At 48.0% G+C, this 26879-nt stretch overlaps 1 protein-coding gene across 9 annotated transcripts in view; it reads left to right on the top strand.

Annotated features, from left to right (window-relative positions):
• Positions 1-26879, top strand: part of NAV2 (neuron navigator 2) — a 706055-nt gene that overhangs the window by 534324 nt on the left and 144852 nt on the right. For 7 of the 9 annotated variants that reach the window (XM_070491341.1, XM_044752510.2, XM_070491340.1 and 4 more), the window contains 4 exons: positions 7135-8236; positions 13300-13412; positions 18288-18396; positions 20300-20689. In XM_070491341.1, the coding sequence (XP_070347442.1) occupies positions 7135-8236; positions 13300-13412; positions 18288-18396; positions 20300-20689 (1714 nt within the window). Of the gene's footprint in view, positions 1-5963; positions 6083-7134; positions 8237-13299; positions 13413-18287; positions 18397-20299; positions 20690-26499; positions 26621-26879 lie in introns of those variants that run through there. The other 2 variants (XM_070491345.1, XM_070491347.1) reach the window with 2 other exon arrangements.

The following is a 26879-nucleotide window of genomic DNA, read 5'->3' on the forward strand; positions in this document are numbered from 1 at the left end:
TTCTGAATATCAATTCCTTATCACATATATGATTTACAAGTAGTTTCTCCCATTCTGTAGGTTGTTTTTTCACTCCTTTGATAGAGTCCTTTGCACAAAAGTTTTTGATTTTGATGAAGTCCAACTTTTCTATTTTTTGGATTTTTTGCCTGTGCTTTTGGTGTCATATCCAAGAAATCATTGCCAAATCCAGTGTGATGAAGCTTTTGCTCTGGGTTTTCTTCTAAAAGTTTTCTAGTTTGAGCTCTTATGTTTAGATCTTTGGTCCATTTTGAGTTAACTTTTTTATATGGTATAAGGTAAGAATCCATCTTCATTTTTTTGCATGTAGATACCCAGTTTTCCCAGCACCATTTGTTGAAAGGACCATCCTTACCCCATTGAATAGTTTTGCAAATCCTTTGACCATATATGCAAAGGTTTATTTCTGGGTTCTGTAGTGAAGTCCACTGGCCCATATGTCAGTCTTAATGCCGGTACCACACTGACTTGATTACCATAGCTTTCTAGTAAGTTTTGAGATCAGGAAGTATGAGACCTCCAATTTTGTCCTTTTTCAAGGTTGTTTTGGTTATTCGGAGTCCCTTGAGATTCCATATGAATTTTATGATGGATTTTTCTATTTCTGCAAAAAAACATCGCTAGGGTTTTGATAGGGATTGCATTAACAGAGCAACTTTCTAAAAACATTTGTTTATATGAGTCATCATCCTTATTCTAACTTGGATCTCCTGGGATCCTGTAGAATTGTAGACACAAGAAGATTCTTAGAGCATTTGTGAGCAAAGCCCAGCTCGCTCTCCCTCCATGCCCTCTCACTCTCCTTGGTGGTTCTCATGCCTTCTTCTCCCTCTTTCCATACCTCCAAGGATCCTCTCCAGGAGGGTGATGGAGAGAAGACTAGGTTTAAGCCCATGCCCTTAATATTAGACACTGATCACAACAGTGCAGAGAAGGCTCCTCCAGCCAGGCTCAAGGAATGCTGCAGAACCACTGATAGATGGAGTGAGGTTCACATGGCCAGCAGGGCTGTAGAGAAATGACCTGAGCAACTCTGAAGACAAGCTCCAGCCTGTGTGCTTGGAGTCCACGCACTGTAAAAAAAAAAAAAAAACAAAAACTGGTTTCAATTATCCTAACAAATTTGAGTGCACAAGATTGACAACTTGACAAATTATAGGAAATTGCCAACATTTTCCCAGGTCCGATTATCAGGCCTTTTCATGAAGACCCTGGAGAGGATTTAGGTGGGAAACTTCCCCAGGGCAGGTTTGAAGTCACAGTAGCGGTGACAGGGGCTGAGATCAGCCAGCCTGGAACACACTCCCTGAGTGTCTGCTGGCATCGGGACCAGACCACCAACGTTTCCCTAACCAAGAGACTGGGACAGAAGGGACCTGTGGCCAGTGTTGGCCTTCCTGGAGGGAAAGAGGAAGAAATGCTTATTTATCTGCCTTAGACAGTATTTTCATTTAGAAAGTATTTTGGTTACTGTCAGGGAAGGTTAAGGCTGGTTGCCAGAAAAACCAAACTTTTCCCTCCCCACTGGAGGATTAATGCTCTCCCTAAACCCTTAAAAAAAAAAAAAAAAAGCCCTTTCTCTTCTTCAAAGGCATCCTGTCTGCAGTGTTTCAAATGAGACTTTTTCCTCCTTGCCATGGTTTGTCGGTTGGTGGTGGTTGAGCCTTGTAAGCTGATCTTTGAGAACTGTGATGCTCAGTCTGGGGACATAGAATCTGTTTAGGGGCCCTGATCAGCATTTTAAAAAACGGACTTGAGTCAAATGTATCAGAGCTTATTGCACCTATAAATATATACAATTATATATCTAATTATATGTTTTACAATATAAAATGCATATATTGCATTTTTCAGTTTTACGTATGGATATTTGAATGTTAATTGAGTGTGACATACTGTGTCATTCTTACTGTGTTTAGTAGTCAAAAACTTGCTAAAGCTATTATTTTTTCAATTATATTTTGCTAAACAAGGCCTGGTCATATTGCCAGATCTGTCCATTCTCAGCAACATGTCATGCTGAAAAAATACACATGAATAAAGTTCTAAAAAGTAGCCATTTCACCTTAGTTTGGAACCTGGTCCTTATGTGGGCTTTCTGATTTGATTTCTATCTGGTTGATTACATTTTCCAAAAGAATAGATTTCATGTAAAGCAAGTATTTCTAAAATACTTATTATATGTTTTATATGTAAAATAAGTATTTCTTGATTTAATGCAACAGTGTTTCCACAACTCAGTCTTTCACAGACTTTCTGCGTGATTTTTGCCAAATCTGTGAACCAGACTTAATTTTTTTTTGTTTTTATTTATTTTATGTTTTCCTTAAATCAACTCAAATTTTAATCTACATTTAATATCCACGAAACTGTTAATTTATATATGGACTAGTTATCTGTTCTAATATGCAATAAAATAAACATACAACTTTTAAACTATAAAAATGTCATCCCTGTGCCATCGACAGTAATCTCACCGACTTCGATGGCATTGTTGGAGGAATACAGATGTTCGGAGCATTCTTGATGCTTTTCTCCTTTCTCCCTCTTAGATTCCTTTGCTCTAACAAAGGTCCATATGCAGGAGAAAAGAAATGAGGGCTGTTAGTTATTAGGGCAAGAAGTGCTCTTAATTTTAAAGAACTCACCCCCACACCCCCAGCAACGTGCACAATTGCACACTTATTTTCCTAGAATATTAGCATTTCTGAGTTCACTGGTGACTCATTCAAGGTTGACTACAGCTTGACTCAGCCAGGTTTTCTCCTGCCTTTATTAGTAAACATCTTAAGAGAACGGTGGAGGGGGACTGCTTGAAGATAAAGAAACACCTGTAAGTCACAGCCCAAAGTAAGGACAGAACTTAGTGAGTGAGAGCTGTGTTCTTGGCCCAGCCTCATAGGGTCTCTCAGAGACTCACTGAGATTTGAATGGAAACGGCTGAAAGGACTCTAGAGAAAGAGCTAATCCTCTTTCTTACAAATAGGGCGACTGAGGCCCAGAGAGGCAAACGGCATATCTTGGTGACAGAGCCTGAGGCTTGGCCTGCCCATCCACACCCCTTCTGCATTTATCTGACCATCTCAGAAGCCTTGTAAGGAAAGTCTCTTGCTAGGAATCACAGAACCCTGGCATTAGAAATGGCTGCTTCCCAAAGAAAAAGGAGCAGCCCCGAATATCCGCTTCAGCCAGGGTCACTGGTATGATACCTTAGAAAGGACAGAAACGTGTCAAGTTGACCTGGACAAGACCACTCATGACTTGGAGCCCCCTTCACTATTAAGGGGATTTCTGGCCATGGTGTAAGCACAAAGGATTGACGATCTGATCCTCAGATGCCCTGTCCCCAACTCAGGAAAGTTCTGTTCTAAAAACCAAATTCAGAATCATCTCCAAGTGCTGGAATGAGTAGCCTTGAAATGTCCCCATGATTTCACAACCAGGGAGGCCCTGTAGTGAAATGCCAAGTAGAAATTCTGAAGCTCTGAGTCCCTGTCCTGGTTTTTTTCCTTGAGTTTAGGCTGAAAAGTTTTAAGAAAACCCTAAGGACTAATCGCAAATCTTGTGTCTCTGTTGCCTTAAATGTGACTTGCAAAAGTCAAAACTGCCAACCAACAATTCAGAAACTGTGTACTGAGTATTTCCTATGTGCTGACAGCTTTGGGACACAGAGATGAATCGAGGAGTGTGTGTCTGTCCTGGAGGAACTCACAGACCTATGGAATAACCAACCAACCCATAGCAGAAGCATGGCGTGACAACCAACTCAAGGGTCACCTCTTCCATGAAGGCTCCCCAGATGGGAGAATCAGTAACGCCTAATCCTTGGGTCTCGTGGTGCCTCATACAGCCCTCCACAGTCCTCTGCGTGATCCTGTGCTCTGTTTTGAGGTCTGTTGCCCCTTTGGACAGTGAGTTCCTAGAGGGCAGGAGCTGCATTTTGTTCATCTCTGTGTTCCCAGTGCCTGGTGTAAGGCAGTGGCCCTCCAGAATCTTTCTCCGGGAAGGTATGGACAATGTCCTAGGAAAACAGAAAGTTGGGAAAACGTCATATGATGCAAACAGACAGTCCATTCAGCTTGAGGGCCTCAGATAGTGTAACAGAGGAGAAGGCACTTGAGCTTGGGTTTAAGACAAGTAGGAGGTGCTGGCCCCGTGGCACAGCAGTTAAGTTCACACGTTCTGCTTTAGTGGCCCAGGCTCCCCCCCGGTGCGGACCTATGCACTGCTTGGCAAGCCATGCTGTGGTAGACATCCCACATATAAAGTAGAGGAAGATGGACATGGATGTTAGCTCAGGGCCAGTCTTCCTCAGCAAAAAGAGGAGGATTGGTGGCAGACACTAGCTCAGGGCTAATCTTCCTCAAAAAAAAATTTTTTTAAACACAATTAGGAATTTCTGGGAGCCATTTGGCACAGCCTGAGCAGTGACAGTGTGCGTGTCCGTCCTGCCTGCATTGTGTGGACCCCTTCCGTGCACCTGCACCTTTTATCTGAAGGAGACACGTCTTCAGTGAGTCTGTGCATTTCGCTTATGACAAGCCCGGTGTCTGTTTAACTCTGAGTCCACATTAGCTGGTTAGTTGTTGGTTAATTTCCAGCTGTGTAATTAATGTTAAAAATACTCAGAAATGCTAGGGAGGGGCATTTCTTGTCAGAACCATTTCAAGCAAGCTTTGTAGGAGTTCGAAGGAATGAGTGGGAGCAGAGGGTTGTGTTGATCCATGTTCTCATGCTTAGTGGGGAATATGCCCAAAACTTTTCTAGGAAAGAGGGGTGTCCCTCTGAACATGATGTCATAGCTCCTGTAAGGATGTTGTTGCAAACTGGTCCCCCAACCCCCCTTTTCTTTAGCACTTACTTTCTAACAAATGGTGAAATTGATCAGCTCCTTACTGTCTGTTCCTCCCTGCTGGACCGTCAGCTCCACGAAGGCAGAGATCTTTGTTTTGTCAAGTGCCTAGAACCACGTCTGGCATATGCTAGGTGCTCACCGAGATATTATGGGAATGAATATACTGAATGCATGAATGAATGACTACTTCTGCCCCAGATCGGAGCCCAGGTAACAGGGAAGGCCGTTGTCCTAAGAGAAGGGGGACTCGGGACTGGAGGGTCAGCAGTATTCCACCCAGAGCCTCCTGTCCCGTGGCCGCTGTGGATGTCATGAACATACCCTCGCAATAGAAATGCCTGAAAAGCACCCTCATCATTCAAGGGCCTGTTGTTTAAATGTATTCTTCTTCAAAGGAGGTACCCGTGGTGCAGGCCCAGGGGCACTGTGTCAGGAGGCCTGGGTTCAAATCCCAGATATGTCCACATCTAGCTGTGAGATTGAGGGTCAGTCATCAGCCCTCTCTGCCTCAGTTTCCTCACTGGTAAACTGAGTATAGTCAGCCCCTCTTCACGACGTGCCTGGCACTGCACCTCCTGACACCCAGGGGGCCATCCGTGGGCAGCATCAGGGTGAGGAGACCCTCTGAAAGGCAGGTGGTGTGGGCGGCTGGGTTGCAGGAGCCCGTTTCCAAGCTCTCCGCAGGAAGAGCTCCAACAACGCCCGGCCAGTTTCCTTAGGGAGGGCTGTGCAGCAGCCCCCTCCAGCCCAAATCCCCAGTAAGTCAGGAAGATGTATGTGTTTTAAAACATTGGGAGGTCTGCTTTGGATCACCCTGGCTCTGCGGCTTCCCCGAGCCGTTGAGGGTGAAGGGAGGCAGTCCCGCTGCCGGGAGCTCTCTGCACGGCGCTCGTGTCCCACACAGCGGCTGCCTTCACTCCGCCTGGGCGGCCGTTGACGTTTAAATCATAAAAAGCCGCTCTATATACAGTTTACTCTGTTGCTAGAAGGCAGCGGAACATAGGTATTAAAGAAAAAAAAAAAAGGCAGAAGAAGCAGCCGTTAATCCCGCCAGGCTTCTGGGCACTGGAGCAGTTGCGGATGACAAAAGTTAATTAGAAACATGAGCAGTTTAACCGAAAACACTTGTGACAATTGGAAGGGCAGCCTCTTCAGTTGGAGGATTCTTCCTAGGGTGTCGTTGTGGGAGAAAGTGGCTGCCTCTAGGTAAGTCGTGGCATCGTGACTTTGCAGATGGGGACGTGCTCTCTGGGGGCTGAAGGGCTGCCTCCTGTCTGTCACGAGCACCGGGTGGGCTCGGGGTGTGGGTGGGGGCGTGTGCCTCCCCTGCCGCTCTCTCTGGCAGCTGCCCTGCCGTGGGATCGCGCTGCACAGTTCTGGCACTGCCCGAAGCAGGGAGCTGCCGATTGCATCTCTGTGATCTGGGCCTCCTGGGTGGCTAGCAGAACTCCAGTTTGGAACCCACTCTTCCCAGAATAGCTCTGGTTCTAGTTTGGACATATTTTGAGGCTTTTCTGAGAAAGGAGTCTGGCTGGGGAAACACTCCTGAGCGCCAGGGGAAAGGCTTGACTTTCAGATAACCTGCGTGTTTTCCTGCCTACAGTGAAGCCACGTGCACAGTTTACACTCTTAAGCTGAGAAGTCTATTTTAAGTCCAGCCTGAATCATGTTTGTAACTCTTTAAAAGTGCCAACACAGAAAAACTTCTATGCTTTGATAGCGTGTAGCAAGTTCTGTGGGTAATTATTCTTCTGTAAAGATTATATATGGTCTCTCTTCTCTATTTTGTTGTCTCTTTTCTTTTAACGTCTCTTTAATGTTTCTTAAAGTTGGATAATGCTCGATTGTTTGGCATAACTGGGAAATGGGGTTGTGGGTTGAATAACTCAAAACAATAGATATTTCCTACATCTTTCTTACACCACCATGGTGGCAGTGTGAACTTTTGTTTGTTTTTCCATAAATTTACGTGCTTAGTTGTGCTTCATGCCTGTTGATGTTAAGATCAGTGTGCATTTGCACAGCACACCCCAAAACGTGATTGGGGTGGGGGGGATGTGAACTGTGTGTGATAGAGAGCAGGAGGAAGTCAAGGTAGAATTTAAAATTGAACCACAGAGAATGCACCAAGTGGGTGATGGAGCTGTATGGCGTTCCGGTTGGGAGTGACTGGCTGTGTGACCCCAGCCGACCCTCCTTGGTCTTCAGTGCAGATCCACAGGTGTAACTCAGGTTCCCTTCTCTTCCCCTCTCTGCAGAGCCATCGGCAAGCCCAGCCTCCCCCCACCCCGGAATGAGCGAGCATGCACCTGCCTCTTCCGAGAGCGGCGGCCCCTCGGCTCCGGCTAACGTGGGCGCCGCCTCAGCCATCCCCCAGCCCGGCGCCGCCTGCAAGCCTTGGCGCAGCAAGTCGGTTAGCGTGAAGCACAGTGCCACGGCCGCCATGCTCTCGGTCAAGCAGCCCGTGCCTGAGGCCCCCAGGCCCAGCCCCGAAGCCATAAAGCCAGCCCCCAACAGTCAGAAGTCCATGCTGGAAAAGCTAAAACTTTTCAACAGCAAAGGGGCTTCCAAGGCGGGTGAGGGCCCGGGCTCCCGGGACACGAGCTGTGAGCGGCTCGAGATGCTGCCCAGCTTTGAAGAGAGTGAAGAGATGGAGGCGGCGGGTCGCCCGCTCACTGCGGCCGGGCCTGCCTCCAACAGTCCCAAGATTGCGCTCAAGGGCATCGCCCAGAGAACGTTCAGCCGGGCGCTGACCACCAAGAAGAGTTCCCCGAAAGGCAATGAGAAGGAAAAGGAGAAACAGCAGCGGGAGAAGGAAAAGGAGAAAAGCAAGGACCTCGCCAAGAGAGCCTCTGTGACTGAGAGGGTGGACCTCAAAGAGGGGCCGAAGGAAGACCCCATTGGGGCGGCCGTGACCGAGATGCCAAAAAAGTCCTCCAAGATCGCCAGCTTCATCCCCAAAGGGGGGAAGCTCAGCAGTGCCAAGAAGGAGGCCACGGCCCCTCCCCACAGTGGAATACCAAAACCAGGGATGAAGAGCATGCCCGCGAAGTCCCCAAGTGCCCCCGCCCCTCCCAAGGAGGGGGAGCGGAGCCGGGGTGGGAAGCCGAGCTCGGGGCTTCCCCAGCAGAAGCCCCAGCTGGACGGCAGACACTCCAGTTCCTCCTCCAGCCTGGCGTCCTCGGAAGGAAAAGGCCCAGGCGGGACCACCCTGAACCACAGCATCAGCAGCCAGACTGTCAGTGGGTCCGTTGGGACCACCCAGACCACAGGAAGCAATACTGTCAGTGTCCAGCTACCTCAGCCCCAGCAGCAATACAACCACCCCAACACTGCCACAGTCGCGCCTTTCCTGTACAGGTAGGAGCGGCCACCCGCCTGCCCTTTCTGGGCCGTTGGGCACAGGAGCCTTCCCGGTGGATTCTAGGTCTTTGAGGGCGGGCTCAGGGCTGCCCTCCAGGAATGTTTACGCAAACAGCTAAGGTACCATGGGATAAGCTCCTGTCAGAGGTGCATGCAGTGTACTAGAGGGAATGGTTAATACAGTGTGGCGTGAGGGAGGTCGGAGAAAGCTCAAGAGGACGTAAATGTGAGCTGACCCTGGGATAAGTAGGATTCCAGGGGCACGTGGGGGCCCGGGGGTGTTTGGGAAACAGCAGCATCTGCAGGAGCAGATGCGTGAAGGGTGGTTTGGTATCACTCAGCTAGCTCCAGCATCAGTCCCAACACATCTGAATGTACTGTAAAAATGGAAGACACAAAGACCGCTTTGCTGCATGACCGAGGCTGCTTCTCTCAGAGGCATGCATCTTGAGCTTCCAGAGCCTCACAGTTTCTTACCATGTCACACGTATAAAGTATCTTCCCAGTCCCTGCTGTGTGCTGGGAGTTTCTGGGGGGAGAGTGGGTGAGGGAGAAGAGTAGTGGTAAGGACGGATCAGCTCTGGAAGAACGAAAGAACTGAGGTTGTATCGAGGACAAGTCTGGGTGTTTGTGGCTGACTCCATCCTTCTGTCTATTACCGGTCCCTCGGTCTCTGTCTCTGATGACACATCCACAGGACCATGGAGCCCGTGTGGAGCCAGGTGCTGCTTGCTCTGCGGGGTTCTGGCCTGTGAGGGGTGCTCAGCCTGCACCGCCCACCTTTTGCAGAAAGGAGGACCCTGGCTCCAGGTGCTACTTGTTGCATGAGGATAAGTCCTCTCCAGGCAGGTGGAAGCTCCCCGAGCACTGCTCCTGAGGGGGTCCCAGAGCTTTGCTCACAGTAGTCAGCTTGGTCGTGTGCTGGACACGTGTGGTGCGTTTGGCCACACTGCACAGTTGAATGACAACTGATAGCTCTACGTAGCAAGAGGGGCCTAAGACTGAATGTCGTAGTCCGGGCACTCATTTTACACCTCTTACCCTAAGTCCCTACACATGCGCAGTTGTGTACACGCACTCATACCACCCTAGGTGTGGACATACGTTGACAGTCACATGTAAGTATGGACACAAGTACACATTCAGATTTAACATGCAGACGCCCATATGCACATACACTTATAGGCCTGCTCGTATGCACAGACTCATCCCCAGACTCTCAGCTTCTGCTTATGTTGTTCCCCAAACAATTAGCTATCCCCCCGCTCCCTGCCTGAGTTGTGTTCTAGTGGGTTCTGTTACCATTCCTGCCAGGAGCTGGTGGAAAGTCTGGCATGAAGGATTTCAGAGTAATGCCCACCAGGTCCAACCTGTGAAGAAAGGACCCTTCTCCCTTTTCCTCTGCTCACACTCCCCTTCAGTGAGGGTCACACCCAAACTTTTTAATTGAAAGACAGTCATCTTTTTATTAAATCAAGTCATCAGCTCAGCTCACAGTCCTGAGAATAGAGCCAAGGCTTGGAAGTGACTCAGTGCCGGCCACGTGCAGGGCGTCTAATGCGGTTGTTCGAAGCGTGGAGGCACCCAATTGCTCCCCGTGAAGTTCTCATCGTTCCAAGAACATTAATAGTCTTGAGGTAATGCATATTCAAATGACTCTTCACAGATTCTTGATTTGCATTTTCAAAATTAAAATATATGACAGTCTTTGATCAATCCTACTCCTTCCTCCCTTTTTTTTTTTTGGCTGTAACCATTTGAAAGATTGTAAAATATTTAATCCCTGTTTTTTTAAAAAAAAAAAAAAGTCAAGTTTTTCCGTGAGAGGAAAATTTCTTAATGATAAAGAGCAAATGTCTGACTAATAGGAGGAGGGAGACAACCGCCAAGCTGCATTTTAACGTTAATGCTCACCTGGTGTGATGTCCTTCTGGACCCTCTGAAGTTCCTTCCTCTTTAGGTGAGCCAGGGGAGAGCCTGGAAAGGGGAGCACTGGGATAGGAGTCAGGACCTCTAGGCTCTGTCTTTATTAGCTGGTGACTCCCTGCGTGGTCCGGGACCTGGCTACAGGAACAGCTGGTGAGCATGCACTAGGTGTGTGCAGAGACTCAGCTAAGGGCTGTTCATGCCTTCGTTCATTTAGTCATTCCACAACTCCATGAGCTAGCTATCTTTTTTGAAGAAGAAGATTAGCCCTGAGCTAACATCTGCCAATCCTCCTCTTTTTGCTGAGGAAAGCTGGCCCTGAGCTAGCATCCATGCCCATCTTCCTCTACTTTATATGTGGGACGCCTACCACAGCATGGCTTGCCAAGTGGTGCCACGTCTGCACCTGGGATCCGAACCAGCGAACCCTGGGCACCGAAGCAGAACACGTGCACTTAACTGCTGCGCCACCTGGCCGGCCCCTAGCTGTCTTTTTTATCCCCATTCTGTAGGTGAGCAAACAGTCTTAATTAAATAACTTGCTCTAAGTCACAGAGCTAATAGCTAGAAGAGCAGTGTTGAAACCCAAGTCTATCTCACTAGAGGGACCGAGCTGTTAACCATGAAACAGTCTTGACTCTAAATCTCTGCCTCTCTCTGAGCCTTATTATCTTCATCTGTGAAGTGAGGAGGTTGGACTAGATTAGAGGGTTTAAAAAAATGGTTTAGACTCCCTCTGTGCTCTAAAATTGATGGCTCACTGTATGTAACTTACAATGCTCCCCCCCGAGTCTCTCCATGTTAGCGATGTTACCAAGAGACAAAAGGAAGGTAAATCATTTTTTTAAATCACGCAGAATGAATTCTATTTATGGGTTCAGAAGTAACACTGAGCACCTCTATCTCTACATGTTACTGAGTGCTTTTGTGTCGTATCATATGTGATTTCTGTAGCAGCAAGGGGAGGTCGCTGTTGTCGTCCCCTACTATATGGAAGAGGGCCCTGAGGGTCACAGAGATGAAGCAGCTAACGCAGATGTGCACAGCTGTCAATCAAGTTCTGGGCTCCAGACCTGCAGCTGGCTTGGTGTTCAGACTCCACCTCTAATGTTCCTTCCAGGACCCAGCATCTTTCTAGACTTAAAAATTTCTCACCTATCTGTTCACCTTGCCTTGACTGAGTGCCTGCTTGGCGTGTGAATTTGAACGGACCGTGTTCTTATGTGCACACGTCCAAAGAGCCAGTCTTTGCCTTTAGAGGTCTGTCTCATTGAGGGAAGATTTGTTAACTAGGTCGTATTGTAATAAACAGGCATTGGAAAATAAGGAGAGTGCTGTGGAAGCACACCAGAGGTGGGGCGGTCAGCTGGCAGACTGGGGGAAGGCTTCCAGGCCAAGGTAGCATGGGAACTGTGTCTTACAGGCAGAATAGGAATAAATAAAGGAAGAAGAGAGAAGGGCCTTTAGGCAGAGGTCTAGTAACTACAAAGACGTTTCTGCTAAGAGCATAGTATGATCTGGGAGTGGAGAGAAGCTACATGTGAGTGGAACGCAGGTAGGGCTGTGTATACAGGGCAGGAGTGGAGGAGATGGGGCTGGAAAGGAAGGAAGGTAGAATCCCATAATGTAGGGCCTCTTCTACCACAGTGAAGACTTTAGACCTTATTCTGTGGGCAGGGGGAACCATTGAAGCCCTTTAATCAGAAGGTCAAAGAGATCAGTGGAGGATGGTGTGGGGGGTGGACCAGACCTAGGAACAGCCTAGAGCAGAGATCATGGGTTCAGATGCCTAATTGAGCCCCAAAACGCGATACAAATGAGTAGCTCAGGATGCGTGGGACTGTGGCAGAGGAAACTCCTCCTCTCTAGAGGGAGCAGCCACCACTTAACACCAGCAGGTGGCACCCTGCAAGAACGTGAGCTCAGTCTTTCTAGACTTTCTCATTTTTCTGAAAGTAAAGAAAAGAGAAAGAGAGAGAGCAGGAATCCAGATATTTCTTGTGAAATCTCCAAATTTTTAAATGCTGAAACTGATTCAAAAGCTTTAAAATACTCCACAGACCAATGAGAATGAATCTGTGGGCTGGTCCCCACACCTAGCTGCCATTCCCACCCTCCAGGCTGGAGGCAGCGTACTTGGAGGGCCTTGGCAGAGATGGTGAGAGCGTGGATTCCGGCCAGGGCATGGAGAGGAGCACTGGGAGGATGAAAAGCCTTTGTGGGTAGAGATTACAGGAATTGGAAACTGATGGCTGCAGTAGGAGGGCAAAGCGGGGAAGAATGGATGGATGACGAGGTTTATCAGTACATCCCCCACATTTAAGACAACACACATTCTTGGCAAATGCTTTCTTAGAGAGTGCAATCTGGTTGAATGAGCTCAGGATGCTAATGAATTAATAATGATACACCCAGGGTTCTGCATCTGAGTGTAATTATGTATTTGCATGCCGTGCCTAAGTGAGCAGAAGTAGTTGAGGCAAGAACCCATTGCATGAAGCAGTTGCCTTGATTTGCTTGACAAATAAGGGCATGGAGAAGGTTTGGGGAAGTACAGATTTCAGTCAAGTGTTGAAAGAATGATCAATGGGACCTTTCATGTCAGAAGATCTGAGCTCTGAATCAGAGACCTAGAGGGCAGACACACCTGCTTGGCACCCACTCCTGACTAGTTTTACAGTCATCTTTTTCAGAGAGCCGTGTCAGGGAGGTTGGCGGGAGCCGTGGGGGCTGTCAATGGAGTCATCTTTATGCTTGACTTGCTGGCATTGCTGGTTACTTAGAATTGTGCTCTTTGGCATAGGTTAAATGATCCAAACCACCCAGTCCTCTCCAGCATTGTTCTGGCTGGACCCAGCTCCCTGCTGGGGAATCAGAGAAGCACTCCCCAGTGAGGGATTGCAGACCCTCCATTTGGGCGATGAATATTTCATCTTTTACACTTCGATGGCTCTCTCTGTTTCTAGGACATTGCTTCACGTGCGCCGATGAATTATTTAGCATCAGTCTGCTGGTCTGCTCTGTTCTGAAGCTTCTTGCTGAAGGAGGTGGTGGTGGGTGCTGTGGTCAGACCACAGTGGTCCGGATGTGGTAGGTGCTGCTCGTGATACGCTGTCTGTTTGGTTTGTGTGAAGGTCCCAGACAGACACCGAAGGGAATGTGACTGCCGAGTCTAGCTCAGCGGGTGTGAGCATGGAGCCCAGCCACTACACCAAGAGTGGACAGCCTGCTCTGGAAGAACTCACCGGTGAGTATGGAGCCCAGAAGTTCCGTGTCTACTGGTGACGAGGCCTCCTGTGCAACCGCCTGCTGGAAGGCACCGACCCAGCTTGATTTGCAGATGTTTTACTGTTGCATTGATTGATGAGCTAAACCAACTTATTTTCCCTTTTTTCTTACGATTTTCCTTCTTCTCTTTCTTCCCTGTTTTTTTCTCACACACAATCTACTCCCCAGAATTGTAAATGGGTCTCTTACCTGTTGGCAAACCCTGTTTTAAGATAAATTCCATTTTGTTCACGTAGAGGCTTTGGGCCGCCCTGACGCTTCACTTTGAATCTCTTGTTTACTCTTCAGATAAGTTGCTTTCCAACAAGAGGTGGAGCTCTAAAATATTGACTTTTTTATGTCCTGTATGGAAGCACTGATTGAAAATGTGTTCTTAACATCCTCCATTAATTGGGAAGATTATAGCATGCTTCTTTTACCAAAAACAAACAAACAAAATCTAAATTTTAAGTATAACCTACATAATGGTGACTGAAGGGGGCATGGTATAAAAACATAACATCCACAGTTGTCATATAGTTAATTCCACAAATATTCACCTATTAATGTTATCCTGTCACGTTCTTAATTTAAAGAATGAAAGCTGGCATCTGAGTTAGAATGCCTCCTGCAGTGCATTCTGAGTTAGCACCTTCTCTATCTCTTTTCCCCGTTCCCCATTGCTGTGCCCTGCCTTCCAGCAACTTCTAATCAGGGAGGCGAGTGGTAAACCACATATTTAGCAGTGGCTGCATTATTCTTCTCATATCTTACCACTTCCAGAGTTGGGTTAAAAATTGAATTTGTGTTTAAATTCCATTTATTAGACTCAATATCCATGACCACACCATTTTAATGGCCACGTTACAGTTGTGGAATTGGTCTGCAGCCCTACGATCGAATCTTACCCATCTCCCTATTAGCTCTGAGTATTAATTTCAGAGCATCTGAGCGATTTAACTATTTCCTTCTGGTTCTGCTGGCTGGCACAGCACCGGGGCAGAGAGGTTCCAAGCCATTTGTAAGTGATCCATCTTGCACTCGTTCAGGGCCCCACATTTGGGATTGATTTTATGTTTCCTTCTCTCCAAGGTTTGTAGCTCTTTGCATGTGAGGACATGATAGCACAGGAAACAGGCCAGCTTTGAGGAGAAGGATGTGGAGTTCAGGTGACTGCTCAGGTCTCCACGCACATTCCAGGTCGTGTTCTTATGTGCACACATCAAAAGAGCAGGGCCGGTGCTTCAGAGCCCGCCGAGTATCAGATGTGTGTCCTCCGGAGGAGTGTGGATTCGTGTCTGACACTGAGGCTCAGCAAAATGCACATTTGAAAAGCACAGGCAGCAGCCAGAGAACATTCCGCCTAACACTGAACTTCAGAGTGACAGATTGCAGCCTATGATCTTTCACTAGTTTTTCTTTTTCTCCCGTGTCTCTTCTGCATCAGGACTCTAAGCGAGTCAGAGCCCAGAAAGCCTGGGATGCTGTCCGCTGGTTTGGGGGAACAGACTGCAGTCAGTTGTGCCTGATCAAGCACTCGGTGGTATTAAGTCAAGTGGTGTTGGTTGCTAATGAAGACTTCTTAATTGGGATGACTTGTCTTGACGTTCAAGCAGTAGAAACCACATGTGTGATTGTACTGTCAATTATTTTATGGAGAGACTACACAGTAGCACGAGGTTGAATTTAACTTGTCTGCAGCCAACCCCTTGAAATGACAATGAATGGTGGGTGTATTTAGAAATGGACATTGGTGAGACTGTCTGATCAGTTCCTTAGTTTTTCCCCTTGCTTATGCAAATTAGGTGGATTTTCCCATGGTGCTTTGCCACTTACATGGCATTACAGTGGAGATGGTGCAGTTTGGAGTGTAGAGTTAGAGGGAACCACATGCTCCTGTTTATTATCTGGGCCATGAATCCTTTCTGTCCTTCACTGGCGTATCGTCTTTCAGTCTCTGCTGGAATATTTCTTATGACAGGAAGGTTATTCCTTTGTAAGACAGCTCTTCCATGTTTTGTTGGCTTTAACTGGTAATGAAGTTCTTTATTCTTACATATCTAGTCACTGGATATAATCCAGCCTCCTGAAGCCCGCAGACAACTTCCATTCTTTTCCATGTGGCAGCATGTCCCTTAGCCTCCCTTAGCCTCCCTCTTTCAAGTGAAAATCCCAGGGTCTTTCTTGTTTCTTTTGTAACACCCTGACATCTCCACGCCCAGCCCTGTTGGGTCAGGATAAGGTGTTCTCTTCATCATGACCGGTGGTGGCTCGAGGGAGGGCTGCCCTTGGCCAAAGGCAAGAGAGCCGCAGGTAGACATGGGAGCGCTTACTCAATTCTCACCAACTCAGCATCTGAGCTGAGAGGGCCCTGCTGTGTCCGTCGGAGCATGGTTGTGATTTTATTTTGTTCAGCTGTGAGTTAGTGGGAAACTCTTACACTCAGTCCATCCTCCAAGGAAGCAGACTTGACAGTTTAGAACATAATCACCTAAGCAAGGCAGGTGCATTACTGACTGCATTTCTACATTGGAATCTGGTGTATGTAGGACTCTGCGGGGAGCAAACGTCCCCAGCGGGACCCCAGGACGCTGGAATTCAGCAAGCCTTCACTTCCTGCCAGGCGTATCACGTGTCCTTGCATCTGATCCTCCTCCCAGCCCTCTGAGGGGAAGGTTTATCCCCATTTTACAGATGAGGTTCAGCGAGGATACGTGACCTATCCCAGGTCAACTGGCTAATGAGTGACAATGCCACGATGCAAACTTCTATTTGCCGGCATGCAAAATCCATGCTTTTCCTTCAACCCTGCGCAGACCAGATGTCTTTTGAATGATAAATATTTCTTGGGCACCTATAAAAATGTGTGTGTGGCGAGGGGGAGTGTTAGCAAAAGTGAAGGTGAGATACCATCCCATCTCAGAGATCTTTGAAATTCTCAAGGAGGGTTAACAGGTAAATACGTCATTAATAGAGACATGGGTAAAGAAATATAATCATTATACAGCTTGTGTGTGATTTAGTTAACGAAGGTAATTTGAAAACTTGTGCCTAGATCCAGTTTCCTATAAACATTCACTACAGGTCCTAGAGCTGTCAAAGGTCGGTGCCTTTTGGGCAGCCTGACACAGATGAAATGTGGCCAAACTGGCAGTAAAAGATATTTAATTGATGGCGCAAGAGATAGATGTGATTACGTTCCTCCAAGGCCACTAAGGGGAGGTAAAGTAGACATTCATCACTGCTTTCAGTTAAAAACACATACGTACCTGTATGTGTTTTAAAGAATTGGGTGGGAAATGCAAGTTTGACCACATTTCAGATAAGAGAAAAATGCCTTCCAAATTTCTTTTGGTTGAAAAGAGGGGTAAAATTGAAAACACTTGCATTTTCAAGGATGGCGACTTTGCTATAGCCAGTTTCCTCCATAAAATGACGTATCTATTGTTCAATCCGGCCCCCAGCTCCTACGCACCAGCATGCCGAGAACAACCTAAGGAAATTATCTGTCTCAGAAGGAAAGTGAATCTATGACATTTCTTAGCTGCCTGTTTTCCTATTAATGACAGTTGCTGCAAGTTCTCCTTAGTGTCCAATGTAAGTTTTACTTGCTGTTGCCCATGTGTACTATGTTCTGTGTGGAGATTTCTTTAAAATTGTTCCTCAACACTCGAAATAGTCACACGCTTTTAAAGACCCTTGATTATGGTTCTTCGGTCTTCTCAGCCCTCCCTGAAATGGCTCTGAGAGAAAGATGTTTGATTCCTTTAATCGTTACTGTGGTTTGTGCTCTTTTCTTCCTCCCTGGGCAAGCCCGTCAAAACAGAATAGCTGGGGAATGCTAGGCGAGGCTGCTCTGAGAGGGCACATGGCTTTCCTGGCTTGGTGTGGCCTGGTTCTCCTGGGACGTCTGCCGGCTTGACCTCTGCTGAGCCAGATTTTGTGGAAAATCTTGCCCAGGGAATGGAAGTCCCTTGTTCCACAAAGAGAAACCCTGAATCTTGGTGGTGGCTCTTGCTCTGGAGCACCAGCTGGTGGGAGCCGAGTGCTGTGGTGGGCGCTGTGCTCAGCACCTCCAGGCCCCGCCCACTGAGTCCCTGTGGCTGCTGGCATCTTTGAGGTCGGGACTGTCACTGTCCTCGTTTAAGCTGGTGGGAGCCGAGTGCTGTGGTGGGCGCTGTGCTCAGCACCTCCAGGCCCCGCCCACTGAGTCCCTGTGGCTGCTGGCATCTTTGAGGTCTGGACTGTCACTGTCCTCGTTTTAGGACTGTGGACTCTGGAGGATGGAGAGGGTCAGCACCTTCCCCAGGGTCACACAGCCAGTGAATAAAGGAGCCAGAATCTGAGATGACATGATAAATCTAACAAGGACGAACCTCTCTATAGAAATGTTTGATTATTAGGTACACATCTTTTAGCCACTGCAAGTTCCATTTGTAAAGCAGGGCTGGTCAAGGGCAGCGTGTATCACCAGTGGATGAGAGAACAGAATGCCTCACCCACTTTTCCGTGTGCAGAAAATGATTCCTGGGAAGTGGTCAGCCCGTACGTGTGTGTCTCTGTTGGAAACAGTGTGAACTGTGCTTACGTCTCTGATTAGGCGCTTTGCTTCTCCACAGGCTGGACTTCACTGGTGTCAGGAGGGACCTGGGGGGAGAAGACAGCCTTACTCTCCTTTGGGCATCCACCCATCCATCCATCCATTCCTTCCTTCATGCTCAGATCCTTTGTAAGCACCCACAGGGTTCCAGGCGCTGAGCATGGAACATGGTTGTGGTCATGGACGTGATTACTCCGCCCATGAAGCTCACGATCCGTCTGAGAATTAAGATAATCGTAACCCTTGACTTTCCAGGGGAAGATCCTGAGGCTCGGCGCCTGCGGACAGTGAAGAACATCGCTGATCTGCGGCAGAACCTGGAGGAGACCATGTCCAGTTTGCGGGGAACTCAGGTTACGCACAGGTACCTCCAGTGTGGATTTCTCCACTGAGCTAGCTAGTCGCTTGATTTTCACATGGCTTCTCTTGGGTTCGTTCATGCCTCTAGGCAAGTGATTTGGTTAGTAATGGAATAAATAACACTAATCCTCAAATGTGCTGGAATTCACAAAGAATGCCATACAGCGTACAGAAGAAAAGTGTCAGGAGCAAAAATTAGTATTAGGTAGATTCCTCCCAAAAGCAGAAGGTTGCTAGATCCACTCAACAGAGGATCCTGCAGTCCAGCTCCACTGAAATTTCATTTTACGTGTATTTTCCAAAACTCTGTTGTGCCGTTGAAACAAGCAGGTGAACTGTATTTGACCTGTGCGATAAAGTGAATAACTTGAATTCCTACCCGGTCTTCTGATACACAACACTCTGTAATGCTGTTAGTCATGCACGTGCATAAAACACGTAAGGAAAAATTTGTAAGAACTTGTGAGCATGTTTAAACCGTGATTTAGTTGGATGAAATCTAGGATTACATTGGAAGCATTTGTCGGGTTGTTTCCATTGTTGAGTGAGAAGTTGAAGGGGATGCGGCCCTGGTGTTCCCATCACGATCGGGGCAGAGCCACGTTTTATGTTTCTGTCTTGCTGTGGTAGTTGAGGCCAAGTTCTGGTTGTACCACTGAGCTCCCAGGAGTCTGCCTTGCTTCTCCAGTTTCCGTCTCTGTGATAAATGAATATGGCAAGGAGACTGCAGGGCTTTCCTGCTGCCAGTGGTCTTGGCAAATCAAGGTTAACCTCCGTGGGTTCTATGTTGAATAAGACCGGGCCCAAACCTTAGGGGTCCCCAATAAGAGGAAAGTAAGGCCGCCTGCAGGGGAGGAGGGAGACAGAAACAGTTGAGGCACCAAATTGTTTCTTCCAGAGCAGAGTAAACTTGGGAGTGTGATGTGGGGCTCCCCAAACCTTTAGATATTTGATGGCATGGAGCCAGAGGCTGGACCCTGTGACCCTGTGATGGGTGATGAAACATCCCCGTTTCCACCATCATCACTGAAACGGCCTCCGTGTGGGTTACAGCAGTCTGGTGGATTTCTCAGCTTGGACGAGGGTGGTCATGATGACATTACCTTCTTCAGGCTTCTTCCGCAGGCAGAACCCTTGCTCTCTGCTCAGTTAGGAACCCGCAGTGCAGCTGTGCGGAGGTACACTGGTCACCTTCACCCGGCCGCATACCTGCAGGGCCGGGAAGACAGTGGACTGCAGAAGAGTCTTTCTGTTGGCCGGGGGAGTGCTCAGTCTCCTGGCAGATTCAGCCACTGTAACTTGATTTGTTATGGATCTCAAGCCTAGGCATTTACCACTCTCTTCCAGCCTTTTGCACCCATTCAGTTGTCATTGTGGACAAATGTGGGAGAAGCAAAAGTGTGGGGGAAGTGGACCCTTCAGAGTTAGAAAATCAAGGCTCTCCCCACCTGCTTAGTCTGGAGGGAGCTGAAGCTGTGAAATGTGATGTTAGGAGCTCCAGAGTGGACGGTGCCTCCTGCCGTTCCAAAGGAAAGCTGGGACGCAGCCTGCCAGCACGAACGGGCGGGTGGGAACCTTGCTGCCTCATTGTTGTCAGGTCAGCATTTTCTCCTTCCTTCCCTGGGTTGGGAAGAAGATTCCAGTGTTAAGATCGCTTACTTAAAGTAGTCAGTAGTGGGTATCTTGCACAATGTTTTAGGGGAGGAAGTCTCCGCTGGGCTTCTCAGAATGTTACATAGTTGTGCAGCTTCGTCTTTTCATTTTTAACAGAGGAAATACACTGGGTGGAACATTGGTGCCTATCATTTGATACTATTTTGTATGTGGGAAATACTTAAAGAATATGGACACTGCAACAAATACTAGGCACGTTAGGGTCTAACCCAAGGCTGGCCTTGTGTTTCTAGCACGTTGGAAACCACATTCGACACCAACGTCACCACGGAGATAAGCGGGCGCAGCATCCTCAGCTTGACAGGCAGGCCCACTCCTCTCTCCTGGAGACTTGGCCAGTGCAGCCCTCGGCTCCAAGCAGGGGATGCCCCCTCTATGGGCAACGGGTACCCGCCTCGAGCCAATGCCAGCCGGTTCATCAGCACCGAGTCAGGCCGCTATGTGTACTCTGCCCCTCTGAGGAGGCAGCTGGCCTCTAGAGGCAGCAGCGTCTGCCACGTGGACGTCTCGGACAAGGCAGGAGATGAGCTGGACCTGGAAGGCATCAGCATGGACGCCCCCGGCTACATGAGCGATGGGGACGTTCTGAGCAAGAACATCCGGACGGATGACATCACAAGCGGGTGAGTCCCTGGGGCGCCTCTCTCTTCACTGCGTGGAGCAGGCTGGGCCCTGGGTTCTCTTTGCAGGCGTTTAAGTCCTCTGGGGGAGATCGAACTGCCTCCTTCACTTTCTGCTGTCCGCGTCAAGGACCGTGCGTGGAGGGGTACCTTCTGGGCTGAGAGTCGCAAGACCTAGACTGCAGTCCAGTTTTGGCAGGAACTCGCTGGGTGGTTCTAGCAAGGCTCCACAGGCAGCCAGAATGACACTTGACAATAAGCCATATTGTGTCCTTTAAACCAAACCTTGCACTTAGGATGGAACCCTGCCTCCTTGGCATGATTTCCTCGTTGCATGGGATCCGGCCCTTACCTTATCATTCTCTACCCTCCTCACTTCCCTGCTGCAGCTGTTCATTCTAAGGTCTCATCAAGCTTTTTCCTGCCTCAGGGCCTTTGCACTCGCTGTTTCTTGACCTAGATTTTGTTCCCTAGATCTTCGCTTGGCTGCTTCCCTCTTGCTGCTCATCTGGAACCTCTGTGGAGGGCCCCTGCTTGACAATTCGGTTGAGGTGGTTTATGCGGCCTGCCCCATGCCTTCTCCTCTCCATCACCCCGCCTTATGCTCCTTTGAAAGCTTATCACTATTGGAAATTGTCCTGATGATGAGTTTATATTTTATTGTCTCGCTGCCCACCGCTGCTTGCAGCAATAAGCACTGTGAAGCAGGCACATTGGCTTGTTCACCGCCAAATTCCCCATGCATTGTACATATAGGAGCTTATAGATATTGCTGAATTAATGAACACATGGATTGATGGATGAAGGAACAAACCCAGTCTCCCTGTTTCTCCATTTGTGCGCACATGGTATTCAGGGGGATGACCCAAAGATGTCTAAGCAGGGCCATGACCGTGTGGAGCACAAGACTTGGCTTTCTGTTTCTGGCTCGACTCCCAGAGCCCTGTGTAAACTGCAGGTGCATCTCTTTATCCCACTTGCCTGAGTCGCCTTCATCTGTTAACTGACTTGCCCAGAAGTTCTACCATTCTAGCAGTCAAAATTACAGAGGATAAAAATTGGGTGTAATAATCATGCCACTCATTTCTATGAACATAGTGATCCAGAAGCCCACGGGTGGGTCAATATTTTCATAATTTTAATAATAGCTAATTCTCCCACTCTGTGCTAGGTGCTTGATGTATGTTATCTTATTCTGTCTTCACAGCAACCTTGGAGGGAGGTGATGTCATAATCCCCATTTTACAGATGAGTAAACTGAGGTTCAGGAAGGCTGAATAACTTGCCCAAGGCCCCATAGCATGAGGAGACAGAGCCCAGGGCCAGGGGCTCCAGAGCCCTCTTCCTTAAGCACTGTACTGAACCATCTTGTCCAACGTTTTGTTGCTGCATTGAAACAGCACAACTCCTGGGGTTTATTTTAAAATTAATTTACTTCTGCTTAGTTCTAGCTGTCTGACTAGAAATGTTCTTTTATTTAATTAAAAGCCTAGACGTGGAGGTGCTTTGGTTTTCTGCCTGTTACTTTTAGAACCATCCTGTACTGAAATCTTAGAAGACAGGAGTCACCAAACCCTTACAATATCCGGAATGCCTGGGAAAGTTAATGGAATGATAAATACACTAAATGGTCCAGTTAATTTAGACCATCATTTTCTGTTTCTAGTTTTCCGTAAACATGGCAAGCAGTAACATACACCTACTACTAAAATTGCATGTAATTTAGTCTTTTTATTGTTATTCAGAAGACTTGGAGTATCTAGTATGCCCTCAAGGCTATCATTATCAATTCCCACTGTAATATAGCACCAAAACAATTCTTGGCTAGTCTGAGATTTTTGTGTCCTGTAGTAGTTTAATTTACTGTGGGATCAGGCTTTTAATCTTCAGTAGATGGTGGGCAGTGCCTTCCTCTGGATGTAGTGTTGACAGCGTCCACAAGGTGGAGACATTGGCATGCTCTAACCTGAACTTAGCGATGTCCCGTGAGAAGTTTCTAGTTTCTTTAGCCACTCAAACCGGAGCCTTTACCCTTGCTAAAAAGCACAGATGTTTACATTTCAGTTCCTGCTTTGAGAAGCTTACATTTTTAGCAAGTGAGAGAGCGTTTACAGCAAGTGTAGATAAAAGTGGGGAAATGTAAGCAAACCACCCAATTAGTGAAATGGGAGAGCTCTGGTCTGGTTTTTCTTCCCCCATTCCGTTGAATGTAGAAATTTACCTTCCGTATGAAGAGAGGTAGCCCAAATGGCGTTTGGTACTCCTTCTAGTTGTAAGGTTCTAGAACACTCGCTGAGCAGGACTCTGCTCCATGGAAAACCCAGGTGAGCTGCTACTCTGAGGCCAAGGCATCAGATGCCTCTGCGTGACTTCAGGGCGAGTTGTTTAATGTCCTTATACTCATTTCTTCTTCCTCTTATAAACTTGACCAGGCTGGGGATGCTGAAGGACTGGTCATTTAGTCTGTGCTGCAGAATCTGCTACGTAAGTTGTGTTTCTGAGGGAGTTGGTGCAGTGGAAAGGAAACAGCAGAGACAGCAGACAGAGAGAGCGTAAGCCTGCTGTGCCGCCCGGGAGCTCTGTGACGTTAGGCACGTCATTTAACTTGCCCGAGCCTTGAAGCACGACAATTAAAATGCTTTGTAACCTTCTACGCTGAGGTTTCTCTTTGAGGTTGTGTCGGATGAACGGCAGCTGTCTGGTAAAGACATGCGGTTTCGGACAGGGTCTAGATGTCTGATCCACCGCAAACATCCAGGCACCTGGAGACAATGAAATGATTCGAGTTTTTATCCAGATGTTTGGCTTAGCGGGAGCAGCCTGATGCGTGAGTAATATATAAATCTGTACAGAGGCTCTCCGAGGAAAGTGCTTGTAAAAGTTTACAGCAAGTTTATTTAGAAAGCCTAATATGGAAGTAAATTCTCGTTTCTGAAAACCTCTGATCTTTGTTTTTAAAGTGGCGCTGTACCTCTGTGGCACAGCAGCTGTTCTCTGATGTCTACAGTTCATGTCTTCACTGAGTGTATACCACATGCACCTGTGTGTGTCACGCAGGTCTCCCTGAAGTGGGGCTGAAAGTGCATTCTCTCCATGGAGTTTAGCCAAGAACCTAATGGCACATGCCTCGTCTGTGTGTGTGTGAAACCCTTCTATCATACTTACTGTGTGCCAAGCACATCCAAGTTGTCACCCGACCTCACCACTTCCTCTTGTTGATAAGTTGGACTCTGGCTACAGTTAGTAGAGAAGAATTTAAAACAACAGATGAAGATGTCTCTGTAAGTTTTGATCTGTGGAGTCAATCCATCCACTCGTCTTCTAAAAATTCGGAGTGCCATGTGGTATAGAGTAAAATTAAAGGGAGAGACTTTCCATCCATATGTTTGGGAAGATGATTTTTTTCTTTTCAAAGGAGGCAGTGAGTCATATAATCTTCCGAAGTATGAATATACATTTCTTCCTGGAAAAAGAATGACTATTTATATGTATAAATTTAATATCAGAAATTTCTCTAAGAACCTTTGGTGGCTTCCCGTTGCCTGTGGGACAGATCTCAACTTCTTAACTGAACAAGCGAGGCTCCTTATGGGCCCTCCCTGCGTTAGCCCAGGCCCACCCCCCACCCCATTGCTCTCGGCTACCTGCCATTTATTACCTAAGGCTGTTTCCTGCGCTTGCAAAGCTCTGTGCCTCAGGACATGCTGTTTTCTCCCTGGAATTCCTTTCCCCTCTAGCCCATCTGACTGATCCTAAAAAAAAAAAGAACACCTCCTCCGTGATGCCCTTCCAGATTCCCCTAGTCAAGGTTAGCTCTCTTTTGTGTGTTTCTCGTGAGCTTGTTTCACACCCAACCTTGTTTGTGAGCCTTTTACTTTGCATGGGAAGTGTTTCAGAGAGGCTGGATGGTGTCGAGCAAAGAGTATGGTCTCAAGAGGCAAACAGATTTGAGATTTAATCCTGACTCTGCCAAAGGAGTTAGAAATGGAGCTTGAAAAGCACTGGCAAAGCCTGGGATGCTTAAGAAATGTCATGTACAGGGTGTGTGTGTGTGTGTGTGTCGTTTCTCCACCAAACTTGGGGCTCCTAGAGGGTGTCCAGTACCCATTATTTTTCTAAGCTCAGAGACTCAAACAAGCAGGTGTTTCATGAATGTTTTGTGAATGGCGTATTCTCCATGCCTGTCCTCACAGGGCCTTGGACTTACAGAACTTGCTGCCACCAGCTGTGAAACTCAGTGATTCTACTTGCAGAGCACGGAGACAATCTCCTTGCCCGTGGTGTCTTTTTGATGCGATGCATAGCTCCATCTAGTGGCCAAGGTGGGATGCGATGCTGTGGGTTTGATTGCTTTTAACTCTGAGTCATTGTGTCAGTTTAAGGCTCGGGCTGGTGCTGTTTGGGGCTGAGGAAGAGGAGATGTAGCAGTTGGCTGGTCTTTCCGATGTGGGCTGCGCAGTAGTCCAGTGTGGGAGAGGAAGGCGGCTTGTAAGCCAGCTGGTCTTCAGTGTTGCTTTCTGAGGGCTGAGGGCTTCCCCTGTTGGGTGGCAGGGGTTGCTCCATTGGCAGACACACTGTGTGCACAGGTGCCTGCTGGGATACCCGCCTCCTCAGCAGCTGAGGAACCCCTCCCTGCTGATGAACTTATAGCTCCATAACTGTGTCGGGCATGCCGTAGTCAGCTCGTGCTGCTGTAGGAAAGCACCACAGACCCAGAGGCTTCAGCAGCGAACGTTCATTTCTCACAGCTCTGGAGGCTGCACATCCAAGGTCAAGGTGCCAGCGTGATTGGGTTCTGGCGAGGGCCCCTTCCTGACTTGCCGTTCGTGTCCTCACATGGCCCAGAGAAGAGGCTCTGGTGTGTCTTTCTCTTAGGAGGGCACTAATCTCATCACAGGGGCCCAGCCTTCATGATCTCATCAAGCCGTGCTCCCTCACAGCATCACACTGGGGTTAGGGTGTTAACATATGAATGGGGGGCGGGGCATGAACATTTAATCCACCATGGGGTGTGCCATGCTTCCAAGCATCATTTGCATGTGCCATACCCTGAGCTTAGATTGCCTTTCCCATCATAGCCTGCCTGATCACCTCCTCTCTGAAGCCTTCCCTGATTCTATCCAAGCAGGGGTGCTGTCTCTTCTCTGTTCTCTCATGGTATTTGACGTATCCGTAATAACACTACATCAGAATTATTACAAATATATATGTATGTGTGTATATATATATATAATCAACGCATCCAGGTAAAATGCTTTATTAACTGCTTCAGTGTGCTAATTATGAGGAAGAGGTGGAGCTTGGTACAAGCTCTGAGAGGTCAAGGTCAAGTCCGTCTTAGATGCTCTCATCTCTTCATTGGCTGGCAGTGCCAGTTCCATAGTAAGGAGTCAATAAATGCTCAGTGAACAAATGCTACGCTGACCTTCGGCAAAGCAAGTGCAGTCACTTGCCTCTGAATGAAGATGTGCCTCAGATGGAAGCCACTTGAGCTTGAGCCCCCAGGGGCGTGGTCTCCCCTCTCCTCCACCCTGTCTCCTACTGTCTGATTATTCCAGACCTTTGACCGCTTCCATCCCAGTGAGCTTGAGTTGACAGTACAGGAAGAAAGAGACAGCTCAGGCCCTAGGGCTGGAGCGGGAAGGGGTGGAGGTACCCCTGTTCTTCTCTTCCTCCCTCCCTTGGCCATCGTGGGACAAGTTCGGGAGGTGTTGCTCACTAAGTCAGCCTAGAACGCAGCAGGCAACAGCACTGCAAGTCAAAAAGGCAGCGTTGATAGCGTGAAAGGCTCTTTCTTATCTGTCAAGTGTTTCTCATGGTCCTTCCAGGCCAGACCTGAAGCGACCTTGACAGGCTGTTGTTCCCGGCAAACTGATAGGAGAGGAAGCCAAAATACTCCTTACAGCCAGAACGCACCCTGGAGCTGGAGCCAAGGTAAATGATTTTAGGGGAGACCGCCCTGAGAGGCAGCGGTCAGGGCAGGTTCCAGCAGGGCGCGGCAGGCACCTGGGATTCGCAAAGCGTAGGCTCTTGTTTCTACGGGTTGATCCCTCTGAAATGATCTTGGCTTGGGGGGCTTGGGAAGTCCGGTTGCTGGTGAGCCACTGGGCGAGGCTCAGGGGGGTCAGGAAGGTTGAACCATCATGGAAAGGTAAGGACTCACCTCTCTGGGCAGACACATCTTCAGGGCCTT

Source organism: Equus asinus, chromosome 20, assembly GCF_041296235.1.
Source record: "Equus asinus isolate D_3611 breed Donkey chromosome 20, EquAss-T2T_v2, whole genome shotgun sequence".
NCBI lineage: Eukaryota > Metazoa > Chordata > Mammalia > Perissodactyla > Equidae > Equus > Equus asinus.